This window comes from Macaca fascicularis, chromosome 4, assembly GCF_037993035.2.
Source record: "Macaca fascicularis isolate 582-1 chromosome 4, T2T-MFA8v1.1".
Classification (NCBI taxonomy): domain Eukaryota; kingdom Metazoa; phylum Chordata; class Mammalia; order Primates; family Cercopithecidae; genus Macaca; species Macaca fascicularis.
The window spans coordinates 101,718,119-101,745,401 of NC_088378.1; the positions used below are offsets into that span (position 1 = coordinate 101,718,119).

General features: G+C 45.5%; 1 protein-coding gene and 2 pseudogenes across 4 annotated transcripts in view; 1 reads left to right on the top strand and 2 right to left on the bottom strand.

Annotated features, from left to right (window-relative positions):
• Positions 1–1,476: 1,476 nt before the first annotated feature.
• LOC135964420 (bifunctional phosphoribosylaminoimidazole carboxylase/phosphoribosylaminoimidazole succinocarboxamide synthetase pseudogene) lies at positions 1,477–4,151 on the bottom strand (annotated as a pseudogene).
• LOC141410242 (bifunctional phosphoribosylaminoimidazole carboxylase/phosphoribosylaminoimidazole succinocarboxamide synthetase pseudogene) lies at positions 1,477–5,560 on the bottom strand (annotated as a pseudogene).
• An 8,594-nt stretch (positions 5,561–14,154) lies between these two features.
• The window catches only part of KHDC1 (KH domain containing 1), a 66,782-nt gene continuing 53,653 nt past the window's right edge, over positions 14,155–27,283 (top strand). For 3 of the 4 annotated variants that reach the window (XM_074037669.1, XM_015449188.3, XM_065543824.1), the window contains exons 1-2: positions 14,155–14,426; positions 15,026–15,202. Coding sequence is in view for 1 of the 4 variants with exons in the window: in XM_065543824.1 (XP_065399896.1) it covers positions 14,392–14,426; positions 15,026–15,202 (212 nt within the window). In the remaining 3 variants the exon portion in view is untranslated. Of the gene's footprint in view, positions 14,427–15,025; positions 15,203–21,370; positions 21,459–27,283 lie in introns of all 4 variants that reach the window. The other variant, XM_074037667.1, reaches the window with a different exon arrangement.

The window sequence follows — 27,283 nt, forward strand, 5'->3', positions numbered from 1 at the left end:
GGTACTTCTGAAGCTCTCTACACTTGTCTTTATCAAATCTCTAGCAGTGATCAAACTTCCCTTTTATACCCACAAGGTGAGCAATGGGCTGAAGCTTGTCTTACCTACTATCATTTTTTAAAAAATAGATTTTTTTTTTATTATTTATTTTTATTGAGACTGAGTCTCGCTCCATCACCCAGGCTGGAGTGCAGTGGTGCGATCTTGGCTCACTGCAATCTCCGCCTCCTGGGTTCAAGTGATTCTCCTGCCTCAGCCTCTTGAGTAGCTGGGATTACAGGCACCTGCCACCATGCCTGGCTAATTTTTGTATTTTTAGTAGAGACACACCTGTCCAAGCTTTCATACTATGTCTTGAAGTGAGATATTGTCAGTCCTCTGACTTTGATTTTTCTGTGCCTTGTTGTTGTAACCTGCATTTCCTAGCAGTTAGGTATATTATCTGATATATTTGTAAGTCATTTATTTTCCCTTTCTGCGAATTGCCTAATCATATTCTTTGGCCATTTTTCTATGGGGATCCAGATCCTGTTTTTGTTTATTTGCAAGGATTCCTTACATGGTTTACATATCAATGTCTTTTAGTTTAGTTGTGTGTGTGTGTGTGTGTTACAAGTATCTTCTTCAAATCTGTCACCCATTTGTTAACTTTGTGATGTCAATTGTTGAAAAGAAATCCTTAAATATTAGGTATTCAGGAGATACTTATACAATTTAACTGAGCATATTATATTTTACCTGGCAACCTTAACCATGAGGTTTTCCTTCCATTCCAGATCCTTTTATTTTCATGGGCTAGCTATGAAGGATTGTTTCTGTTGATGTGCTTTTCTACATGTTGTAAATAGCCAATTTTCTTCATTTTTAGTTAGGGACTAAGTCCATGGTACAGAGATAATCAGCCAATTCTTTTTGGTCATCTTTTTTCTTTTCTTTCTTCTTTTTCTTTTTCAAGATGGGGTCTCACTCTGTCACCCAGGCTGGAGTGCAGTGGCACAGTCAGAGCTCACTGTAACTTTGAACTCCTGAGCAGAAGATATTCTCCTCCCTCTGCCTCCCAGTTAGCTGGAACTATAGGCACATGCCATCTCACTTGACTAATTTTTTATTTTATTTTTATTTTTTTGAGAAGGAGTTTCAGTCTCTCAACCAGGTTGGAGTGCAGTGGTGCAATCTCAGCTCACTGCAGACTCCACTTCCTGGGTTCAAATGATTCTCTGTCTCAGCCTCCTGAATAGCAGGGAGGCGTGTGCCACCTTGTCCAGCGAATTGTTTTTTTTTTTTTTTTTTTTTTGTATTTTTAGTAGAGATGAAGTTTTGCCATGTTAGTCAGGCTGGTCTTGAATTCCTGGCCTCAAGTGATCTGCCTGCCTCAGCCTGCCAAAGTGTTGGGATTACAGGTGTGAACCACCGCTCCCAGCCAAAGATTGAACATCTGACCATAGAGTTTTTTTTTTTTTTTAATTTTCTAAATCCTTTTAGTTGTTCTGACAAACCAGTATAAGATAGAAACTTAAGTAGTACACATGAGTTTTATAATTTATCCATCTCTGGCAGATAGCTAAACTTAGCACATCAGAGCATAACACAATGTGAGGGTAATACAGTGTACAATGACATTTTCTTCTATTCTGAAGCTTACAGTCCAACAGAGAAAGAATTACTTGTAGTCATTGTGGTCACAAAAGGTTTCATGGAGGCAGTGAAGATAAAGCTCTACTAATACATAGGTTTTAATGTTAAAAATGTAAGCCTTCAAAGAACTAAAGGTAGCAATGTGTGGTGGTCCAAAAATTATCAGGAAAATGAGTTCCCTTCATGGGTCATATCAGCAATTCTTTTTTTTTTTTTTTTCTGAGATGGAGTCTCACTCTGTTGCCCGGGCTGGAGTACAGTGGCATGACCTCGGCTCCCTGCAACCTCCGCCTCCCAGATTCAAGCGATTCTCCTACCTCGGCCTCCCAAGTAGCTGGGATTACAGGCACGTGCCACCACGCTTGGCTGATTTTTGTATTTTCTTTTCTTTTCTTTTCTTTTTTGAGATGGAGTCTCTCTGTTGCTCAGGCTGGAGTACAGTGGAGTGATCTCAGCTCACTGCAATCTCCGCCTCCCAGGTTCAAGTGATTCTCCTGCCTCAGCCTCCCGAGTAGCTGGGACTACAGGTGCCCACCATCACATCTGGCTAATTTTTTTTTTTTTTTGTATTTTTAATAGAGACAGGGTTTTACCATATTGGCCAGGATGGTCTTGATCTCTTGACCTTGTGATCTGCCCGGCTCGACCTCCCAAAGTGCTGGGATTATAGGCGTGAGCCACCATGCCCGGCCTCTTTTTGTATATTCAGTAGAGTTGGGGTTTCACCATGTTGGCCAGGCTGGTCTTGAACTCCTGACCTCAGATGATCCACCCAGCTCGGCCTCCCAAAGTGCTGAGATTACAGGTGTGAGCTACTATGCCCCGCCCACATCAGCAATTCTTAATTTACAAACCATGGATTGGCTTCAGGAGAACCTAAGAACCAATGCAATCTGTTGGTAAATTTTATGTGTGCAATTTTCTCCAGAGAGGGTCAACAGCATATATATTTTCAAAGATGTCTGTGGTGCAAAATAGGTAAGAGTGTATTATGTTAGAAGTCCTTGGGCGATCAACTTCACTGGATTGAGCACTGGATTGAGGCTGGATTGAGAATGGGGACTGGTATAGATCAGGATAATGTTGAATTTGAACCTCACTTGAGGCTTTTGTACAGAGGATGAGAAGACAGGGTAAATTCAAGGGATAATCAGAAATTAAAATCAGTATGATTTGGTGATGAGTGAGATGTGAAAGGTCAGAGAAAAACATCAAGGATGAAATCAAGCTTCTGACTTGCAACAGTGAGTATACCGAGAGTTACAGGCTAGATGGAAGATTAATAAAATTGGGAGCATTCTGGTTTTCATGAAGAATGGCCATGCGATGTTCAGGGAGAAATGGACAGTTGAAAATGAGAGTCTAGCCAGGCACAGTGGCTCACTCCTGTAATCCCAGCACTTTGGGAGGCTAAGGTGGGAGAACTGCTTGAGCCCAGGAGCAGGAGGCAACAGTGAGCCAGAATTATGCCACTGCACTCCAGCCCGAGCGACAGTGAGATCCTGACTCCAAACAAACAAACAAACAAAGAAACACACACCACCAAAAATCAAAAAAGAAACCCAAGTCTAGAGGCACATAGCTGGGAGTCAGTTTTAGCTGAGAGAGTTAAGATTATCCAATCAGTATTAAGGAAGGAAGTCACTACTGGAGACCACCAATACTTAAGAAAAATGGGTAAAATCAGAGGAATTGATAAAGGCCGGCTGAAAAATGTTGGTGTCTAGCTCAAGAAAGGACGGGTTAGGTGGTATATATTTATTAATATGGATCTAGAGAAGCATTTGTTCACTAATACATTTTACTTGTGTTCTCTAATTTAAAATCACCTTTTCATCTTGATTTTCCTGCAGCTAAATTAGAAATTTATAGTTTTCCCCTTAAAAAATGCAGTGACGTTCTTTCTTATAAATTACATTATCTGATTTTCTTGTCAGCCAGCTTCAAGGAAATCCATGTGTTCAAAATGTCTGCTTGCAGTTTGCCCCATACCAAATGGTTGTTTAATCCAAATACTGAGCCGCAAACTGAGCTAATCCTTCTGGAGAAAGGATGGTTGAACAGCTGAGACCACTGGGTACTCAAAGAGAAGACCACACATCCTGAGCTCCCCAGTCTGGTTTGAGGGGAGGACAGCTGATAACTGGATATGCAGTATTCCCAGACATCACTGGTCCCAAACCATTGCTTCTGCCTGCCACTGCCACTGCCACAAGTACAATAGCAATGCCATCCCCTTGACACACAGCTTTAATCTTCAGGGTTTCATTTGGTCCTCTATGTGTGGATGTTACTCAAAGTTTACATGGAGTGCCAACATTTCCACAGGTCTTGGTGTTTTCACAGTGACCAAGAACAGAAGTAGAGCTCATCAATATTACAACCCTGCACTAACTTTCTGATTTCAAAAGCAACTTGACTCTCTCTGCAACCCACTCAAAACTTTTCTGTCTTTGTTTTTTTTTTTTTTTGAGATGGAGTCTCGCTCTGTCACCCAGGCTGGAGTGCAGTGGCATGATCTTGGCTCACTGCAAGCTCTGCCTCCCGGGTTCAAGCAATTCTCCTGCCTCAGCCTCCCAAGTGGCTGGGACTACAGGCATGTACCACCATGCCCGACTAATTTTTGTATTTTTAGTAGAGACAGGGTTTCACCATGTTGGCCAGGCTGCTCTCGAGCTCCTGACCTCGGGTGATCCGCCCGCCTCAGCCTGCCAAAGTGCTGGGATTATAGGCGTGAGCCACCATGCCCAGCCTCAAAGCTTTTCTTTACCGTTTGGAGCCCTTCAGGAGTTACTTCTTTGAGCTCCCAATAAGACTGTCTTTCTGTTGGCTTCAATCTCATAATGGCCAGAGTCTCCAGGAATCATCACCAAGAACAATTTCTTTGGTGGTTATATCAACACCAAATTCAATCTTCATATCAACTAATGTACTGTTCTGGGGTAACCAGGATTTCTCCAGTATTTCAATAACCTGTGTAGCATGACTCATGATATACCTTCAGTTTGGCCTATAACAAGTCCAACAAAACGAAATGTTGCAGCAGTCAACTGTTCCTCAATCACCGTGGGTCATTATTGGCATCATCCTTGGAAAACATCTCCACTTTAGATGGATAAAACTTATATCCTTCCTTGACACTGGGATTTATTTCTTTTGAGAAATAAACAAGTTGCTATTCTGCAAACCCATTCCATTGGAACCACATCACGCTGGGGTGCAATGAAAGCTGTCTCCCCACATTTTCTGGTGAAAGCAGTTTTAATACCTGCTTCCTGTAACAACTGAAAACTACCCCTCCAGGTGATTCTTTCTAGCTGCATTTCCCACTGTAATTGGATCCTTGGACTGCAGGAGGACTTTTCCTGGAACATCTAACAATCCGTAGACTTCTTTTGTTTTACCTTCATACAGTTTTTGTTTTGTTTTGAGACGGAGTATTGCTCTTGTCACCCAGGCTGGAGTGCAATGCCACAATCTCGGCTCACTGCAACTTCTGCCTCCCGGGTTCCAGTGATTCTCCTGTCTCAGCCTCCCGAGTAGCTGGGACTACAGGTGCCTGCCATCATGCCCAGCTAATTTTTATTTATTTATTTTTTTGAGACAGAGTTTTGCTCTTGTTGTGCAGGCTGGAGTGCAATGGCATGATCTTGGCTCACTGAAACCTCCGCCTTTCAGGTTCAAGTGATTCTCCTGCCTCAGCTTCCTGAGTAGCTGGAATTACAGGCGTCTGCCACCATGCCCGGCTAATTTTTGTATTTTTAGTAGAGACAGGGTTTCGCCATGTTGGCCAGGCTGGTCTTGAACTCCTGACCTCAGGTAATCCACCTGCCTCGGCCTCCCAAAGTGCTGGGATTACAGGTGTGAGGCACCACGCCCGACCTCATACAGTTTTTTTCAAGTTCAGTACCTCAGGTGTTGCCATTATCCTGAGTGGGCTGAGGGCTGCAACTGCGCTGGGAAGAGAGCAACCACACATATTTTAACCTAGTGCCTGTCCTTTTAACTTAACATTTAGGTCCCCCTCTACCTCCCTATTTTCTGTTAAGATTCCTCACATTTTTGCAAATTTGGTAAAATTCCTCATTTCAGGGGGGGTTAATCCCATTGTTGGCCACTAGGTAGAGCTAGAATCTTATTTATGGTGATTCTTACGCTTGCTATTTTTCAGTGTCCTATTTAGGAGGCAAAGAAGCCTTTGTCTTAGAATTTTAGGACAGTTTTTCAGAGCAGTCTTCATCATAAATTCCTCCAGAGATCATCAAATACATAAAAGGAAAAGAGGAAAAGGAAGAACTTCCAAGTTCATTTACCAATCATCTTTCAGCATAATAACCATCATCTACATGAGGACAAACCTCATTAACTGTGGGAGTCTGGGTACAGTCAACCTCCTTCTGTAGTTGGTCTAAGATCCTTTAAGGTACTTTGTAGCCAAAGTCGAGAACACTTCATTTTCTTTACCAGGGCTAAACTGATTGATTGCATCCTTATTTTGTTTTGTTTTGTTTTGTTTTGTTTTATTTTATTTTGAGATGGAGTCTCGCTGTGTCACCCAGGCTGGAGAGCAATGGCATGATCTCGGTTCATTACAACATCTGCTTCCCAGGTTCAAGTGATTCTCCCATCTCAGCCTCCTGAATAGCTGGGACTACACATCCAGCTAATTTTTGTATTTTTAGCAGAGACGGGATTTTACCATGTTGGCCAGGCTGGTCTCGAACTCCTGACCTCAAGTGATCCGCCCGCCTCGGCTTCCCAAAGTGCTGGGATTACAGGTGTGAGCTACCACACTTGGCTGATTGCATCTTTTAAAAATTGCAATGAGTGTAAGATTAGAAGTTTATAAACAGATATTTCCAATTGAGTTCTTTTGGTGAAGGTCCTTTTTTTGCTACTCAAGATGTTATTAAGTAATAATCAGATGTTACATTGGTTTCTCAGTCATCTGCCTTTTGCTAATGTGGCTTTAAAAATTAATTTGAATTGTTTGAGAACTTAAAAAGTTGAAGACCCTGTCCCTTCTTTGGAGAAGTAGCTCTGTAGAAAGAGAGGCTGGCTGATGATCAGGTTTTAAGGACACAGCCTGGTCGTAGGTCTTTTGAGGATGAGCAGATTGCTTCCCTTTTTCATACCCGAGCTAGTGATAACAAGTTATCTCTTGTTCAGGACATTAATATACTGCTTTTCTTCATGCTTCAATAAAACATAAAGTGGTCAGTAGTATAATGATATAGAACAAGATAAAGTTTGTTTGTGGTTTTTTTTTTTTTTTGGAGAGGGAGTCTTGCTCTGTCACCCAGGCTGGAGTGCAGAGGCATGAACTTGGCTCACTGCAACCTCTGCCTCCCGGGTTCAAGTGATTCTCCTGCCTCAGCCTCCTGAGTAGCTGGGATTACAGGTGTGCACCACTGTGCCCTGCTAATTTTTGTATTTTTAGTAGAGACGGGGTTTCACCATGTTGGTCAGGCTGGTCTTGAACTCCTGACCTCGTGATTAGCCCGCCTCAGCCTCCCAAAGTGCTGGGATTACAGGCGTAAGCCACTGCGCCTGGCCAGAAGATAAAGATTTTGAAGAACATTTAATTTCCTCATTTCTCCTCTCCTCTACCCTGTGGATTGTAAGCTATAAAAGTTCTTTTCTGGAAGGGAATGGCTCAATACTTGAGTGCCATGCTCTCCTAGTTGTCATTTATCAAATTATTATTCTCATATATAGGAAGAATTGTCACATTTTTCTCATGTATAGGAAGAACAGCCATGAGTCAGCTTGCTGAGTCTGATTGGTCCAAGGGCTTCCTGGCACACTGAACCCCAGTCATGTAGAACCCCAGCTCTGTAGAAGAGGAGCAGCTATCACAGCAGTTTGAGTAATTGCAGACAAAGGTGAAGCAAGAAGAGAACAATATCAACAACAACTAGCAATGATAAAAAACAACCTACATTTACCTGGCACTTTTTTTTTTTCTTTTTCTTTTTTTTTTTTTGATGGAGTTTCGCTCTTGTTGTCCAGGCTGGAGTGCAATGGCACTATCTTGGCTCATTGCAACCTCCGCCTCCCGGGTTCAAGCGATTCTCTTGCCTCAGCCTCCTGAGTAGCTGGGATTACAGCTGCCCACCACCACGCCCGACTAATTTTTGTATTTTTAGTAGAGATGGATTTTCGTCATGTTGGCCAGGCTGGTCTCGAACTCCTGACCTCAGGGGATCTGCCCACCTCAGCCTCCCAAAGTGCTGGGATTACAGGCATGAGTCACTGCGCCTAACCTATCTGGCACCTTTATGACCTGGGAAGTTTTGCAGTTTTATTCTCTGTTAAATGCGTATCTGTTGAGCTTTTTCTGTTAGTAAAATGTACTCCAAGATTTCTTTCTTTCTTTCTTTCTTTTTTTTTTTTGAGATGAAGTCTTACTCTGTCACCCAGGCTGGAGTGCAGTGGCGTGATCTCGGCTTACTGCAACCTCTGCCTCCCAGTTCAAGCAATTCTCCTGCCTCAACCTCCTGGGTAAGTGGGATTACAGGTTACCACCACCATGCCTGGCTAATTTTTTGTATTTTTAGTAGAGACGGGATTTCATCATGTCGGCCAGGCTGGCCTCAAACTCCTGATCTCAGGTAATCCACCCACCTCGGCCTCTCAAAGTGCTTGGATTATAGGCATGAGTCACGGTGCCCAGGCTTAATGCTGTATTTTTTAATACACACACGGTACAGAAAGATATAAGATGGCAAGTAAAATACCCCTTCTTAACCTACTTTCAAACTTTTTTCCTTTCCATATCTGGGCATAGAATTTGAACTCATTCTTTTTTTAAAAAAATTAATTTTTTTTTTTTACTTTCTATAACAAAATATTTCAAACAAAGATAGAGGGACCAGTGTAATGAACTTAATTTACCTATTATCTAGCTTCACCTATTATCAATAATCTTGTTTTTATCATATTTCCCATATCCAGATTGAAGCAAATTCTAGACATCACATCATTTTAAAAAAATTAAAATAATTATTATTGCTGTTTTTATAGAGATGGGGGTCTCACTATATTGCCCAGGCTGGTCCTGAACTCCTGGGCTCAAGTAATCCTCCTATCTTTGCCACCCAAAGTGCTGGGATTATAGGCATGAGCCACTGCATCTGGCCCACATAATTTCATTTGTAAGTATTTTATAATTATTCAGTTTTTATTAATAGATTTTAGGTTTTAGAAGTTCTTTTTAAGTTTGTTTACAATAAAATCTTTATTCAAAAGACTGTAAAAAGTTATAACTATTACAGTCTGGCAAAGAGCAAATAAAGGCAAATAAAAAGTTCTCAGAATGTAGTTTCCTTCTTTTAAAATATGTAACTGTTGGCCGGGCGTGGTGGCTCAAGCCTGTAATCCCAGCACTTTGGGAGGCCGAGGCGGGTGGATCACGAGGTCAGGAGATCGAGACCATCCTGGCTAACACGGTGAAACCCCGTCTCTACTAAAAATACAAAAAACTAGCAGGGCGTGGTGGCGGGCGCCTGTAGTCTCAGCTACGCGGGAGGCTGAGGCGGGAGAATGGCATGAAACCCGGGAGGCGGAGCTTGCAGTGAGCCGAGATCACGCCACTGCACTCCAGCCTGGGAGACACAGCGAGACTCCGTCTCAAAAAAAAAAAAAAAAAAAAAAAAAAAAAAAAAAAGTAACTGTTTTCTTGGTAGAGGCAAAATCTTAAAAGGGATTCAGTTGCACATTTAAGTGTTTAGCCAGCCTTCTTCCATGCCCAGCAGTTAAGCCAGCACAGAAGGTCAAGCGTGAGCATGGTGGTTCATGCCTGTAATCCCAGCACTGTGGGAGGCTGAGGTGGCAGGATTGCTCGAGTCCAGGAGTTTGAGACCAGCCTGGGCAACATAGTGGGACCCTGTTTCTACAAAAACTAAAACTACAAAAAAAAAAAAAAAAAAAAAAAAAGCACAGTGTTATAGCATGCACCTATAATCCCAGCTACTTGGGAGGACTGCTTGAGCCCTGAAATGAAAGGCTGCAGTGAGCTATGATCCTACCACTGCACTGAAGCTTGGGTGACAGAGCAAGACTGTCTCTAAAAAAAACAACAACAAAAAACTAAACCAGCATAGAGAATCAGTTGCCTGTGGGCCCTGCCCAAGCCTCAGCCCAGCTAGGAGTCTGAGGCTTTAAGGAGTCCTGTATGTACAAATGACAGACTCACACCATAGTCCACCCATCTGGAATATATACCCTCAACAAAGCCTTGTCCTGGGGCAGCAGGCAGGCTGCAACCTGACATTCAAGAGTGGCTGGCCTTTTCTGCAGGAGGGTGGGAGGGCCTGAGCTGCCCTCCTGTGGCTTCAGGCATCTGGGATGAAGTGGTCCATGATATGGTGAGGATGGGTGGGGGAAAACTTTTTGACTGTGTGCTCATAGTTCACAGTGGGGATGATGGTCAGGGTGACAGTGTTCCTGGCTGTGGCCAGAATCTCTGAGATCTCTTTCAGCCCAATGACATTCTGCATAGTGCTTGTTAAATGTTCTTGAACCTGGCACACATGGTGGTTGGTGAAGAGTCCATGAGGACCACAGAGCTCCCTTTGACCACAGGGAAGACCTTTTCCTTCTTGATGATGAAGCCACCATGGCCTGTGCTGTCCTTGTGCATGGTGACAATCCACTGGACTGTCCTGTCCTGAATGACCATAACAATCTTCTTGGCCAATTACCTCTCATCTCTGCCAGATGGGCTTTTCCCATGTTCCACTTGGCACAGTCACGCCCATCAATCTGTAGGATTTGGTTCCCAAAGCACAGCAGCATGAGGGATGCAGTGGTGTTGGCCTGCACCACCTGCACAAAAGAGCCCCTTGTTGGTGGTCTGCAGCTGCAGCCCAGTCTTGCCATGTTTGTCTTTGCACAGGTGGATGTTGTGCATCTGGGGCTTGATCTCTCACCATGTGCCCGGGCTGTTCCTTGACCCCCTGGGCTGGTTAGGAACCTGAGACAGCAGTCTGCAGACAACAAGGCTCAGGGGGTCAGTCTGGCCTATGGGACCTAGTGCTTCAGAGGTTATTGGGAAGCAGGGGTAAGGATGGGGAAAGGAGGACGGAGAGGTCCCTGGGCCCAATTTCATCCCCAGACCACACACTTCATTTAAAAGTTTTAAATTTATAGAAAAATTGAGCAGACAGTACCATTCCATACTACATAATTCCAGTTTCCTCTGTTAATAACATCCCATATTATTTATTTATTTTTTGTCACTCAGGCTGGAGTGCAGTGGTGTGATCTTCACTCACTACAACCTCCACCTCCTGGGTTCAAGCGATTCTCCCACCTCAGCCTCCTGAGTAGCTGGGACTACAGGTACATGCCACCACACCTGGCTAATTTTTGTATTTTTAGTAGAGATGGGGTTTCACTATGTTGGCCAGGCTGGTCTTGAATTCCTGACCTCGTGATCCGCCCACCTCAGCCTCCCAAAGTGCTGGGATTACAGGTGTGAGCCACCATGCCCGGCCTAATAACATCCTATATTATTAAGTGTATCATATACATAGTTAACAAATACATTTCTTACAATTAATAACCAATAGTGATAAAGTTCATACTTACTCAGATTTTCTTTTTTTCTTTTCTTTTTTTTTTTTTTTGAGATGGAGTTTTGCTCTTGTTGCCCAGGCCGGAGAGCAATGGTGCGATCTTGGCTCACTGCAAACTCTGGCTTCCAGGTTCAAGCGATTTTCCTGCCTCAGCCTCCCGAGTAGCTGGGATTACAGGCATGTGTCACCACGCCCGGCTAATTTTTGTATTTTTAGTAGAGACCAGCTTTCTCCATGTTGGTCAGGCTGGTCTTGAACTCCCGACCTCAGGTGATCTGCCTACCTCGGCCTCCCAGAGTGCTGGGATTACAAACGTGAGCCACCAAGCCCAGCCCATACTTACTTGGATTTTCTACATTTTTACCTAATGTCTTTTTTTCTGTCCTAAGATCCCATTCAGATTACCACTTTAAATTGTCATTTTTCTCCTTAAGGTTTTCTTGCCTATGACATTTTCTCATTCTTTGTCTTTAATGACCTTGGCAGTTTTGAAGACTACTGGTTAGGTACATTTTAGGATGCCTTTCTATTGGAATTTGTTTGATTTTTTTTCTTTTTCTTTTTTCTTTTCTTTTTCTTTTATTTATTTATTTATTTTTTGAGATGGAGTTTCGCTCTTGTTGATCACGCTGGTGCACAATGGCGCTATCTTAGCTCACTGCAACTTCTGCCTCCTGGGTTCAAGCGATTCTCCTGTCTCAGCCTCCTGAGTAGCTGGGATCATAGGCACCCGCCACTTCGCCTGGCTAATTTTTGGTATATTTAATAGAGATGGGGTTTCACCATGTTGGCCAGGCTGACCTCGAACTTCTGACCTCAGGTGATCCACCTGCCTCAGCCTCCCAAAGTGCTGGGATTGCAGGTGTGAGCCACCAGGCCCAGCCTGATTATTTTCTTATGATTAGGCTCGGATTTTAGATTTTTGGAGAGGAAGATCACAGAGATAAAGTACTGTTTTTCTTTTTTTGAGACAGTCTTGCTGTGTCATCCAAGCTGGAGTGCAGTGGCATGATCTTGCTCACTGTAACCTTCACCTCCTGGGTTCAAGAGATTCTTGTGCCTCAGCATCTGAGTAGCTGGGACTACAGGTGTGCACCACCATGCTGGGCTAATTTTTGTATTTTTGGTAGAGATGTGGTTTTACCATGTTGGCCAGGTTGGTCTCAAACTCCTGGCCTCAAGCAATCTGCCCGTCTCAGGTTTTACAAAGTGCCAAGATTACATGTGTGAGTCACTGCACCCGGCCTAAAGTACCGTTTTCATCACATCATATCAAGGGTACACACTATCAGCATGTTGCATGACTGTTCACATTGATCACCTGGCTAAAGTAGCGTTTGTCAGGATTCTCCACTGTAAAGTTACTCTTCCCCACCCCTTCTTCTTTCTGTACTCTTTTGAAGAAAATCAACAGGCACAGCCTACACTTCAGGAGTGAGGAGTTATGCTCTTCCTCTCTTAGGATGAAGTATCTACATGATTTATTTAAAATTTTTCTGCACAGGAGATTCATCTTTTCTTCATATATTAATTTATGGATTTATTTATACTGATATGAACTCGTGGATATTCTTTTTTTTTTTTTTTGAGACGGAGTCTCGCTCTGTCGCCCAGGCTGGAGTGCAGTGGCCAGATCTCAGCTCGCTGCAAGCTCCGCCTCCCGGGTTTAGGCCATTCTCCTGCCTCAGCCTCCCGAGTAGCTGGGACTATAGGCGCCGGCCACCATGCCCAGCTAGTTTTTTGTATTTTTTAGTAGAGACTAAAAAATTTCACCGTGTTAGCCAAGATGGTCTTAATCTCCTGACCTCGTGTTTCGCCCGTGTCGGCCTCCCAAAGTGCTGGGATTACAGGCTTGAGCCACCGCGCCCGACCGTGGATATTCTTTTTTAAAAATGCACCTTCATTCTCAGATCGTTGATATTCATTTTACATTGTCGGTATAATCCAATACTTTGTCTTTAAAATTATTCCCAGCACGGTGGCTCACGCCTATAATCCCAGCACTTTGGGAGGCTGAGGCAGGAGGATCCCAAAGTCAGCAGTTCGAAACCAGCCTGGCCAACATGGCAAAACTCCGTCTCTCCTAAAACTACAAAAATTAGCCGGGCATGCTGGCAGGCACCTGTAGTCCCAGCTACTCAAGAGGCTGAGGCAGGAGAATCGCTTGAACCTGGGAGGTGGAGGTTGCAGTAAGCCGAGATCACACCACTGCACTCCAGCCTGGGTGACAGAGTGAGGCTCTATCTCAAAAAAAAAAAAAAAAAAAAAAAAAAAAAAATTATTCCAGTTTTGGCTATTGAGAGCTTTTTCAGCCGCTTCTTTTGTTCCTTTGGCATACCCCCATCACTCTTTTTTTTTTTTTTTTTTTTTTTTTTGAGACAGAGTATTGCTCTGCTGCCCAGACTGGAGTGCAATGGCACAATCTTGGCTCACTGCAGCCTCCGCCTCCGGTCCAAGTGATTCTCCGCCTCAGCCTCCAGAGTAGCTAGAGTTACAGGCGTGGACCACCATGCCTGGCTAATTTTTGTATTTTTAGTAGAGATGAGATTTCATCATGATGGCCAGGCTGGTCTTGAACTCCTGGCCTCAAGCGACCCACCCGCCTTGGCCGCCCAAGGTGCTGGGATTACAGGCATGAGCCACCGTACCCAGCCATCCCATCACTTTTTTTTTTTTTTTTGAGCACTTTATTTTCTGGCACTATAATGTGCTCCAGGCTTATCTTGTATATTTCTTGCCCAGTCCTCAAGCCATTTCTGTTCGGGAGTCTCAGTTTTCTCGTAGGGGGTCACGAGCTAAGCCAACAGCCAGCTGAAGGCGCCCAGCCCACAAGGGTCTGAGTTCCGCCGCCCGGCCCAGTGCCTGTTCGCAGGTTCCCCAGAAGGGCGGGGGAGCGCGCCGGAGGCAGGGAGAGGCGGCGCGGGAGCACCGGGGCTTTGAGGATGGATCATGGCTTCCTCAGAGGAGGCGGGGGTTCCATTTTCCGTCGCCCACACCCCAGCCCCATTTTCGACGCCCTCTACTTGGCAGCCGGTGAGCCCCTAGCCCCGGCGTTTCTGGCTCCAGCTCCAGAAACCGTCTGCTAGACGCGCCGTCTGCTAGAGCCCCTGGAAAACGCCGGCCTGGCAGTCCTGGGTAGTGTTCCAGGCCCTTGAACTGCAGCGAGGGCAACCAAATGACAGGGGCGGTGACGGAGAGCATCCCTGAAAGGTAAAAAGTCGTCTAAAGGATCGAAGAAATGGAGGGCGAGCGAGTCCGTGGGCGGGACAGCACCTTCGGGTGCGGGTCGGAGGAGCGAGCCGCGGAAGAGGCGGGTAGGGCGGTGTAAATAGGCGGTGTAATTAGGTCGCAGAGCCGAGACCCTTCTGCTCCAGTGCCTCGGGCTTTCCTGGAGGCGGGCTGCGGGAGGCTGCTCCGTTCTCTGGGTCCTCTCCGCCGGTTCTTGTCGTTTGGTCACGTCCTCAGTTGCAGTCGGTTATTGGAGAATGATCAGGGCCCAAAGATGGTTTACGTCGAGTCGTGGATGTTATCGCCGTTGTTTGGTGACCGAGCCCGGAGCTTGAGCCCTGGGAGGTCTTGCCAGCCGCATGTGGTCCCGTGCCCACCTCTCGCGGTGGGCACCTAGACTGTGTTAATCCACCTAGACTGTGCATTGGTCCAGTCTGGGTTGACCCCGACCCGAAGTAGCCCTTTCCTTCGCGTCCTAAACCTCGCTTCTCCGGTGGCGTCTGGTCCCTTCCCGCGGGCGGGCCCTGAGGTGCCGGGAGATGCTGTACTACTCGTGCCTTAGCGCGCACTTCCTTTCCCAGGCGAGAATCGCGAAATGCTGTCGGCCTTCCAGAGGCTGTTCCGAGTTTTATTTGTGATTGGAACGGTCTCAGAATGCGGAGTCCTGATCTTCATTTATGGATGGCCCTTTCTCCAGACCCTTGCGATGCACCTGATCGGGACAGTGTCTTTCCAGCTTCGGATCCGCAGAAATCGAGGTGAGTGTCTTCAGGGGTCCTGGTAGGGAGAGCTTCCTTCACCCAGGTGCCAGGAAAGGTGAGTTTCGCTTCCGGGATCTTTCAGGATCACTCCAGCTCCTTAGTCTGAAGGCCTAGGACAGTTCTGCAAATCACCAAGTTAAAAAAAACCCTGGGTGTGCCTCCTGGTTTGTGAGTAGAAAGAGCAAGATGTGGTTGGAAAGGAAGATTGTGGCTAGAAGCAACCAAAGGCTGAAAATCTAGGACATTTGTGAACTGTAGGTTTAGAAGTCCCGGGAATCCCAGGGCAGCTCCTCTAGGGGACCATCTTCCACTAAATCTCTTTTGCGGGTCTGCCCCATGGCTTAGATATTCTAGGAGAGCTGATCTCAAAGCGGAGTCCCGCGATCAGCAAAATCAGCATCACCTGAGAACTCCTTAAAAACACAAACTGCCAGGCGCGTTGGCTCACGCCTGTAATCCCAGCACTTTCGGAGGCCGAGGCGGGCGGATCACTTGAGATCAGGAGTTTGAGACCAGCCTGGCCAACATGGTGAAACCCGTCTCTACTAAAAATACAAAAATTAGCCTGGTGCGCGCGCCTGTAATCCCAGCTACTAGGGAGGTGGAGGCAGGAGAATCGCTTGATCCTGGGAGGTGGAGGTTGCAGTGAGCTGAGATCCACCACTGCTCTCCAGCCTGGGTGACAGAGTCAAGACTCCGTCTCAAAAAAAAAAAAAAAATTAGCTGAGCTACTTGGGAGGCTGAGGCAGGAGAATCGCTTGAGCCCAGGAGGTGGAGGTTGCAGTGAGCAGAGATTGCTCCATTATTGCACTCCAGCCTGGGCGACAGAGCAAGACTCTGTCTCAAAAACAAACAAACAAACAACAAAAACTCTGTCACCCACCCCACATCCACAGAATCAGAAACTCTGGGGGTGAGGCACAGAAACTCGGGTTTTAAGAAGACCTCCAGGTGATGTGGATGCATGCTGTTGAAAATCCAGCTCTAGGGTCAGCTCCACAAGGCATGCACCTGATCAGCTGCTCTCTTTTTTAGCCAGAGCAGGAGCCAGGTGGTTGCACAGTTCTTCGTGGGCCTCTGGGCATTCCGTTTAAGGCTGGGGCCTGAGGGAATCTCAGGCAGGGATGGCATTGCTTGTGGAAAGCCTGCTGGCCTGGGGATCAAGAGGCCAAGACCCCAGTTCTGTTTGTGCTATGAAAGACGGGGACAGGGAAATGGATGTGTGTGGGCAAGTGTTCTTAAATCTGTAATGGTTTAAGTAACCGAAAACTCCAGCTTTTAAATAATGCTCTAATGGTTTTATTTATTTATTTATTTAATTTGAGGGAGTCTTGCTCTGTTGCCAGACTGGAGTGCAGTGACCCGATCTCGGCTCATTGCAGCCTCCGCCTACCAGGTTCAAGCAATTCTCTGCCTCATCCTCCCGAGTAGCTGGGATTACAGGCACCCGGCATCGCGCCCGGCATCGCTCTCTGCTAATTTTTGTATTTTTAATAGAGATGGGGTTTCACCATCTTGGCCAGGCTGGTCTTGAACTCCTGACCTCATGATCCACCCGCCTCGGCCTCCCAAAATGCTGGGATTACAGGCATGAGCCACCTTGCCCGGCCATTCTAATGGTTATATAATAAATAATTTACGTTAGTTTAGTGTTGTTCAGTGTTCTTTACAAGGCAAAAGGAAAAACATTTTCAAAAGGTAATTGTGTCTTCTCACAGTGTTCGGGGGTTCAAGTGAAAATTTTCTTTTCTTTCTTGCTTTTTTTTTTTTTTTTGAAATGAAGTCTCGCTCTGTCACCCAGGTTGGAGTGCAGTGGCGCAATCTCAACTCACTGCAACCTCTACCTCCTGGGTTCAAGCGATTCTCCTGCCTCAGCCTCCCAAGTAGCTGGGACTTACAGGCGTGCGCCACCACGCACCGCTAATTTTTTGTTTTTTTAGTAGAGACGGGGTTTTACCATGTTGGCCAGGATGGTCTCAATCTCTTGACCTCGTGATCCACCCGCTTCGGCTTCCCAGAGTGCTGGGATTACAGGCGTGAGCCACTGCGCCCGGCTAAGTGAAAATTTTCTAAAGGAGTCTTCAACTCACACCCCCACCACCCTGGGCACCAATCCTCACCCCAAGCTACAAGGAGGGTATTATCTATTATGGGGAATTCTGTCCAGCAGTCCAGACAGATGAGGGCAAAAAATAGTTCCTTGGTTTGTGAACCACAGGGCTCACTGCTAGCTTTAGCACAAGCAGTTCAGTTGCAGGAGTGAGATTCTTAGAAACCAGGTTGGAGTGAGTTGAGAAATTTAAATGGGATGCCTGTGGAATATGTTTAGTGGATGTTTTTAGAAAGCATAACTGATGCTCCTGGATGGGAAAACCTGGACAATTTTTGTTGAGATGGGGAACAAAGAAATAGCTGGAAACAGAGAGGCTGGGGGAAGAGGGAGCTTATTACTCAGGGTGTTGGGTGAGGGAGGACAGGGTTGATGCACGGGGAGGGAGAGTCTAGAAGTAGCAGCCTCCAAGCCCCAGTGAAAGCAGAGGGGGTTGTGATTTAGAGCTCTGGTGGAGGGGAGCAGCTTCTGGTAGAAGGAGGAGCATAAGTAGGAGCAGGAGGCAGGAAGGGTGAGGATTCAGGGAGCTGTATGGAAAGATTCATTCTGGTTGAAGAGAAAGAATACTCGTTTCTACCTTGTTTGATCCCTGATTACTTCATCTATCAATACTAATTAACATTTCTGCAATAAAAGCACTAAGTGCGTATGTACCTGCTTTCATAACTAATAACGCAAAACTTACAGACTTAAAAATATAATTTGCTCAATTTAAAAATAATCAGAGGCCGGGCACGGTGGCTCACACCTATAATCTCAGCGCTTTGGGAGGCTGAGGCAAGTGGATCACGAGGTCAGGAGTTCCAGACCAGCTTGGCCAACATGGTGAAACCCCATCTCTACTAAAAATACAAAAAATTTGCCGGGCGTGGTGGCAGGTGCATGCCTGTAATCTCAGCTATTTGGGAGGCTGAGGCAGGAGAATCTCTTGAACCCAGGAGGCGGAAGTTGCAGTGAGCTGAGACCGTGCCATAGCACTCCAGCCTGGGCAACAGAGCGAGACTCCATCTCAAAATAATAATAATAGTAGTAATAATAATAATAATAATAATAGGATATATTGAATGAAACATGTAAATTTTAATTAAATTGGCTGTGTGCGGTGGCTCATGCTTGTCATCCCAGCACTTTGGGAGGCTGAGGTGGGCGGATCACCTGACGTCAGGTGGAGTTTGAGACCAGCCTGGCCAACATGGTGAAACCCCGTCTCCGCTAAAAATACAAAAAAATTAACCAAGTGTGGTGGTGGGCGTCTGTAATCCCAGCTACTTAGGAGGCTGAGGCAGGAGAATTGCTTGAACCTGGGAGGCAGAGAGGTTGCAGTGAGCCAAGATTGTGCTATTGCACTCCAACCTGGGCAACAAGACTGAGACTCCGTCACACAGACACACACACACAGACACACACACATACACAAAAATTAAATTGGCTGGGTGTGGTGGCTCACGCCTGTAATTCCAGCACTTTGGGAGGCTAAGGCAGTCTGATCACTTGAGGTCAGGAGTCCAAGACCATCCTGGCCAACATGGTAAACCCCATCTCTACTAAAAATACAAAAATTAGCCGGGTGTGGTGGTGGGCTCCTGTAATCCCAGCTACTTGGAAGGCTGAGGCAGGAGAATCACTTGAACCTGGGAGGTGGAGGTTGCAGTGAGCCAAGATCATGCCACTGCACTCCAGCCTGGGTGACAGAGTGAGACTATGTCTGAAAAAATATAAATAATTAAATCAAAAATCCAATATATTATATTCTCTTAAATGCTAAAAACTTTTAAAAGTAGCTAGAATATCTTAAAAATGTATTTGTTAACCTTTGAGGGCTTGCTGAAGTGCCAGGTCCTTTCTGTTTTGGATGTGTGCTCTTCTTCAATATTCAAAGAAGCCCATGAGATTGGTTCTCTGATTACTGCCTTGCAATTCAGACACAGAGAAACTAAGAAACTTATCTACAGTCACTCAACCAGTGAATGTAAAAGTTGAGATTTGAATCTTGGCTCGTATGCTCTGTTGTCTCCTTGTTATTGTAATGAATACAAAATAGATAACGGTTTCATTGAAACCAGTTCAAGAAATGCGGATTCTATGACTTCAAATTTGTTTCTTTATTATCTCTATACTTATTTTATTTTATATTATATATATTTTTTTGAGATGGAGTCTTGCTCTGTCACTCAGGCAGACTGGAATGCAGTAGCACAATCTTGACTCACTGCAACCTCTGCTTCCCAGGTTCAAGTGATTTTCGTGCCTCAGCCTCCTGAGAAGCTGAGATTACAGGAGTCTGCCACCATGCCCAGCTAATTTTTGTATTTTTAGTAGAGATGAGGTTTCACCATATTGGCCAGGCTGGTCTTGAACTCCTTACCTCAGGTGATACGCCCACCTCGGCCTCCCAAAGTGCTTGGATTACAAGTGTGAGGCACTGCGTCCGGCCTCTATACTTATTTTAATACTGAAGTGGGATGCAATTTGTTATATATGTTCCCAGAATTGCAAAAATATTACCAGGAAATATCTTGATACCTTCTTTGGGTTTTAGTAGTTTTCTAAGACCCCCAAAGAAAAAGCATCCCAGACCAGCCATGTTGGTGACTGATAGATACAGAAAGGAAACTGGACCTTGTTTCACACTCCAGTTCTGTGAAACCTGAGCCAATTATTAGGCTAAGTCTAGCAATCCAGTCATTATGTTGCCAACCTTTTCTTTGATTTTACTTAAATTTTGTTCTAAAATACATAATATATGTCATTGAGCAAGTTCAGGGTATGTGATATAGATATAAAAGGGTGTGTGAACAAAAGTGGCTGGTGCAGTGGCTCACGCCTGTCATCCTAGTACTTTGTGAGACCAAGGTGGGAGAGATCCCTGGAGCCCAGAAGTTCAAGACCAGCCTGGGCAACATAGTGAGACCCTTTTATAAATATATTACATATATTTATAAAAATAAAACATGAAAATCCTCTCCCATTCATGGCTCTCAGTCTACCAGCTCTACCCAAATAAATTTTATGTGATATATGCATATTTTACATGTATATGTAGGTATTTTAATGTGTGACAGGATATTTTATACATTGTACCTTTACTTTTTTCATTTTTAATTTTGAGATAATTTTAGACTTTCAAAAGAATTTCAAAAATCATAGTGTTTCAATATACCCGTTACCCAGCTTCTACTTATGTTAGCATCTTACATAACCGTAGGACAATTGTTTTTCCTTTTTTTTTGAGACAGAGTGTTGCTCTATTGCCTAGGCTGGTGTGCAGTGGCATGATCTTGGCTCACTGCAACCTCCGCCTCCCGGGTTCAAGTGATTCTCATGTGTCAGGCTCCTGAGCAGCTGGGATTACAGGCGCCTGCCACCATGCCTGGCTAAGTTTCGTACTTTTAGTAGAGAAGGGGCCAGGCTGGTTTCTAGCTCTTGACCTCAGGTGATCCACCCACCTTGGCCTCCCAAAGTTTTGGGATTACAGGCGTGAGCCACCGTGCCAGGCCCATAGAATAATTTTCAAAACTAAGAAATTATTTGCATTCCACCATTTTTTTCATGAATTTAGTTTTTCTGCTCTAGGATACAATTCAGAATCTCACATCATGTAGAGTTGTCCTATCTCCTTGGTCTTGTCTCATCTTGCACAGTTTCTTAGTCTATCCTGTCTTTCATGACCTTGACACTTCTGAAGAATACCAGTTATTTTCTGGAATGCATCTTGGCCGGGCGCAGTGGTTCACGCCTGTAATCCCAGCACTTTGGGAGGCCGAGGTGGGCGGATCACGAGGTCAGGAGTTCAGGACTATCCTGGCTAACACGGTGAAACCCCATCTCTACTAAAAATACAAAAAATTAGCTGGGCATGGTGGCGGGCGCCCGTAGTCCCAGCTACTTGGGAGGCTGAGGCAGGAGAATGGCGTGAACCCGGAGGCGGAGCTTGCAGTGAGCGGAGATCCCGCCACTGCACTCCAGCCTGGGCAACAGAGCCAGACTCCGTCTCAAAAAAAAAAAAAAAAAAAAAAGAATGCATCTCAGTTTGGGTCTGTCTGATGTTTTCTCAGGATTAGACTGAAGCTACACATTATCGAGAAGGACGCTACAAAATGATGTGATCATGTGCCCGTCTCAGTGCATCGTATTTCAGGACAGGTGATGTTAATTTTGATCACTTGGCTAGGAAATCACTTGCTTGTGTTCTTTACTGAAAGCTCATGGTTCTTTCATTTGTATTACTAAATATTGTGGAGGAGATACTTCAGACTATGCAAATATCTTGTTTCTGCTTAAACCATCACCCACGAATTTTAGCATTGGGATAAATTTTGCCTGAGGCAATGATTACTGTGGTCAGGTGGTGATTTTCTCTCTCTCTCTCATTCCTTCTACATTTATCAATGGATAAATGGATAAATTTATCATGGAATAGCTGTTGTTTCTTCACTAACAGCTCCTGAAACCCCCCACCCCCAAACTCTTGTAACCACCATTTTATTCTCTATGAGTTCAACTTCTATACATTCCACATATAGGTGAGAGCATGAGATATTTTTCTTTCTGTGCCTGGTTTATTTCACTTAACCTAATATCTTCCAAGTTTATCCATGTCATTGAAAATGACAGGATTTCCATCTTTTTATTTTTATTTTTTTTGAGGCAGAGTCTCACTCTGTTGCCCAGGCTGGAGTGCAGTGGCATGATGTTGACTCACTGCAACTTCTGCCTCTTGGGTTCAAGCAATTCTTGTGCTTCAGGCTCCAGAGTAGCTGGGATTACAGGCGTGCGCCATCACACCCAGCTGATTTTTGTATTTTTAGTGGAGACCTGGTTTCACTACGTTGACCAGTCTGGTCTCAAACTCCTGACCTCATGTGATCGGCCCAACTCAGCCTCCCAAAGCGCTGGGATTACAGGTGTGAGCCACCGTGCCCGGCCAGATTTCCATCTTTTTAGGCTGAATAGTATCTCATATATATATATATGTGTGTGTTTATATATATATAAAAAACATAATGACATTTCAGTCAATGATGAGCCTCATACAATAGTGGTCCCATCAGACTATAATAGAACTGAAAAATTCCTATAACCTAGTGGTGTCGTAACCGTCAGAATGGTGACAGCACAACACATGAAGTGTTTGGCATGATGCTTGTGTAAACAAACCTATTGCACTGCCAGTCCTTTAAAAAGTACAGTACTACCCATTGTATTACAGTTGCCCACGGGATTCAGTAGAATAATATGCCATACAGGTTTGTAGCCTGGGGGTAATAAGCTTTTACCATATAGCTTGGGTGTATAGTAGGCTATACAATCTAGGTTTGTGTAAGTACACTCTACAATGTTTGCACTACTATGAAATCTCCTAACAGTGCATTTTTTGGAATGAATCCCTGTTAAATGATGCGTGACTGTATTTTGATTAATTCCAGAATTCTTTTCTTTCTTTCCTTTTCTTTTTTTTTTTTTTTTTTGAGACAGAGTCTTGCTTTGTTGTCCAGGCTGGAGTGCAATGGCACAATCTTGGCTCATTGCAACCTCTGCCTCCCAGCTTCAAGTGATTCTTCTGCCCCAGCATCCCAAGTAGCTGGGATTACAGGTGTGCACCACCACACTCGGCTAATTTTTGTATTTTTTAGTAGAGACGGGGTTTCACCACTACTTGGTCAAGATGGTCTCGAACTCCTGACCTTGTGATCCACCCACCTTGGCCTCCCAAAGTGCTGGGATTATAGACGTGAGCCACTGTGCCCAGCCCATTCCAGAATTTTTTTCTAAACATATACATAAATGAATCTATACAGAGTTCTTAAAATGTACATTATCTATACCAGCAGGCGGGGTACAGTGGCTCGTGCCTGTAGTGCCAGCACTTTGGGAGGCTGAGGCGGGATTGCTTGGAGCCCTGGAGTTCAAGACTAACCTGGGCAACATAGTGAGGTCCCTGTCTTTTAAAAAAAAAAGTTAGCTGGACATGGTGGCACATGCCTGTAGTCCCAGCTACTTGGGAGGTCAGGTGGGAGTATCACTTGAGCCCAGAAGGTTGAGGCTGCAGTGATCTGTGATTGTGCCACTGCACTCCAGACCAGGCAAGAGAGTGAGACACTGCTTCTAAGAAAAAAAAAATTTTTTTAATTCCAAGAAACCATTATACATGTAGCACAGAATTAAGTATCATATAGTTTTTATAACTTGCTCTAAATTTAACAGAATGTTGGTTCACTTTTACAATACCCAGGATGGTATATTATATGGTGTTTCCACACTGTAGACACAATTCCATCGCTAGGAATTCTGTTTACTTATGAAAGGTCCAGACACCTGTGTCGCGGAATGCTCTCAAAATCATTAGTGAAAAATTGGAGCATATGCAAGTGTCATTTAATGGATATAAAGACAGGCAATTTTTAACAGTGAAGTAGAGTTATGTATACTAACCAAGAAAATTGTAAAGAATATATTGTTGATTGTAAAATGCCTGTTCAAAACTCTGTGTAGAGTATGATAGAAATGGGGAATGAAGGGCAAGGTTTGTGTCATCTCAAGATTTTGTTTGAATTCATTGGATATGTGTGACCCATGCTGAGGAGCAGTGAGACACGCATGGTAAAGTGGCAAGTCTGGGGGCACTGGCTTGATTCTAAGGAAACCTGGGTTTCCATTGGCCTAAAGGTCCTAGACAACTGCAAACCAAAGAGGTGAATTTTTTTCCACTTCCAATATTTAGTCAACCCACTGACATTTTACCTGCATACAGGGCTTATGGATGCCACATGGGGGAGTGAATCCTAAGTTGTGCCTAGTCTTTCATTCAACAAATATTTATGGAACACGTATGTGCCCAGCAGGTTCTAGCTGAAGCGGGTACAACAGTGGTGGAAGGAAGGAGTCCTTAGGAGTTCATAATCTAGTGATGGTGATTGGGGAAACAGGCATTAATAATGTCTGCTAATTAATTAAGCAAGATTAATGAGAATAATACATAATTGGTTGGGTGAGGATATAATTTGGAGAAAAAAGCAGAGGAGGATGATATTGTAATTTTAAATTGGGAACCCAGGGAAGGTGTCAGTGGAAACCAGGTAATATTTAATTAACAGACCAGAAGGTGGTGTGGAAAGTGGAAGGGGGAATGAGCTACAAAGGCTACGAAGGAAAAGAGAACCGCAAGTGCAAAGGAGACAAAAGGATAAGGAAGGAGAGAGAAATCTGGAGGAGGACTCCAAGGTTAGAGCCTGAACATCCTGAAGGGTGACATTGCCTTGAACTGATGTGGAGAACACCTTCCATGTAGCAGGTGTGTGGGTCGGAAGTCAGGGCTCTGGTGGTGTCCTTCAAGGTTAGTTCATGGTAAGCATGAGGGGATGAGGAGGGGAGGCTGAGATTATGGATATGAATCCAGAGACTCCAGCAAAGGGATGCTATTTAACACCGGGAGACTGCAGAGTGTACCAGGAAGTAAGTGGTTCTGATCCTGAGAAGGTGGGGAACCAGCCTAGGACCTCACATGCTCACTCAGCTACCCCTGTGTTCTTTGTCCCTGCGTTCTGGTCAGCCCAGGAAAAGAATCCCCTCCTTACCCCGCCCCCACTTACCCCAGCAGAGTCCCCTCCTCTCATCCCTCCACCTAGACCACACCACGTTCTCATGCATTGAAAACCTGAACTGTGTCAAACTGGGCCATTCAGGCCAGGTTGGCAGGATCCTTGTCCCGTAGGACCCAGAGGGTCGGGAGGCTGGCGCATCCAACAGCGCGAGGGGTCCTGGCAGGGAGTCTGAGCTGGGCTTGCAAACCCAAGCGCCCTCTGCCCCTGCATCCTTCCTCGCTTTTAGGAGGCTCCGGCGGCCACACAGGGTCCGTGTGCAGGGCGTGGGGGAGGGTCGTGGCCCAGAGGGGCAACTCCTTGACCCACCCAGCGCAGCCTAGGAGCAGCCCGAGGTCCCAGCTGGTGAGGGATGGGGGACCTTGGATGACTGGGTTCTGTCACGTCCCCTCCTGTGGGGAAAAGAGAGATCAGATTGTTACTGTGTCTATATAGAAAGAAGTGGGCATAAGAGACTCCATTTTGTTCTGTATTTGAGATGCTGTTAATCTGTAACCCTACCCCCAACCCCGTCCTTGGGAGAGACCTGCTGTGTTGACTCAAGGTTTAATGGATTTGGGACTGTACAGGATGTGCTTTGTTAAACAAGTGCCTGAAGGCAGCATGCTTGTTAAAAGTCATCACCATTCTCTTAATCTCAGGTACCCAGGAACACATACACTGCGGAATGTCGCAGGGACCTCTGCCTAGGAAAGCTAGGTATTGTCCAAGGTTTCTCCCCATGTGATAGTCTGAAATATGGCCTCCTGGGAAGGGAAAGACTTGATCATCCCCCAGTCTGACACCCATCAAGGGTCTGTGCTGAGGAGGATTAGTGTAAGAGGATATAGAGGAAAGAAGGCCTCTGGGCAGTTGAGAGAAAGGCATCTGTCTCCTGCCCGTCCCTGGGCAGTGGACTAAAACCCGATTGTGTGTTCTATTTACTGAGATAGGAGAAAACCGCCTTAGGGCGGAAGGTGGGACTTGCTAGCGGCAATGCTGCTCTTTAGGCACTAAAAATGTTTAAGGAGATGTTTGCATATGCATATCAAGGCACAGAACTTTTCCTTAAACTTATTCATATAACAGAGATCTTTATTCATGTGTCTTTCTGCTGACCTTCTCCCTACTATGATCCTATTGTCCTGCCACTTCCCTTTTTCCAAGATGGTAAAGATAATGATCATAAATACTGAGGGAACTCAGAGACCAGTGCAGCAGGGGTCCTCTGTACGCTGAGCGCCGGTCCCCTGGGCCCACTGTTTCTTTCTCTGTACTTGGTCGCTGTGTCTCATGTCTTTTCTCAAGTCTCTCGTTCCACCTAACGAGAAACGTCCACAGGTGTGGAGGGGCAGGCCACCCCTTCACCCTCCCAGCTCCGCAGTCAGCGGCTCGGTTGGAAAAGAATGTGAACCACGCTCTCCCCAACACAGCTGCTCACAGAACAGCGCGTTTAACTGGGCTGCTGGTCTGAGGCGTCAGTCCCTTCAGCAGGGGCGGCTGCTGTGCCCACCACCCTAGGGGCTGTGCGCGAAAGAACCGGTCAGACTCCGCCAGGGATTCTTCTGAAAGAAAATCTCCAACTATCTCCCAAGCGGGCTCTGGACCCAGGAAGGCCCTCCCTCCTGCTGGTCCAGCTGCGTGCTGTCCGTGGCATCCGGTGGCTATAGTCTTGGAAGTTTCTGCGTGCTCCCATTTCTTGCCGTTTTTCTCACTAATGAAGAGGGACTCCCAATAGGTCTGAGACCAGCCTCCTGGACCCTGAAAGGTGAAGTTAGCCTCAAGTCGGCAATTCCTTGCCGGAATTTCCCCTTCATTCACTTACTCTCCACAAGTTGCATCCTCTCTCTTCAACATCCCACCCTCCCCCTCTTCCTCCTCCTAAGGAGTGTAATAGTATATGTTTACTTAGAAATTTACCAGGCTGTGGCTCCTCCATATAATCCTAGCCACTTGAGAGGCTGAGGCGGGAGGATGGCTTGAGCTCAGCAGTTGGAGGCTGCAGTGAGCTATGATTGTACCACTGCACTCCAGACTGGGTGACAGAGAGGAATCCTGTCTCTAATAACATCTTGAAAGTTTGCAGGCCGGGCGTGGTGGCTCACGCCTGTAATCCCAGCACTTTGCAAGGCCGAGGCAGGTGGATCACCTGAGGTCAGGTGATCCTGACCGACATGGTGAAACCCCGTCTGTACTAAAAATACAAAAATTAGCCGAGTGTAGTGGCGGGTGCCTGTAATCCCAGCTGCTTGGAAGGCTGAGGTGGAAGAATCGCTTGAACCCGGGAGGCGGAGGTTGCAGTGAGCCAAGATGGCACCACTGCACTCCAGCCTGGGTGACAGAGCGAGACTCTGTCTCAAAAAAAAAAAAAAAAAAAAAAAAAAAATTGCA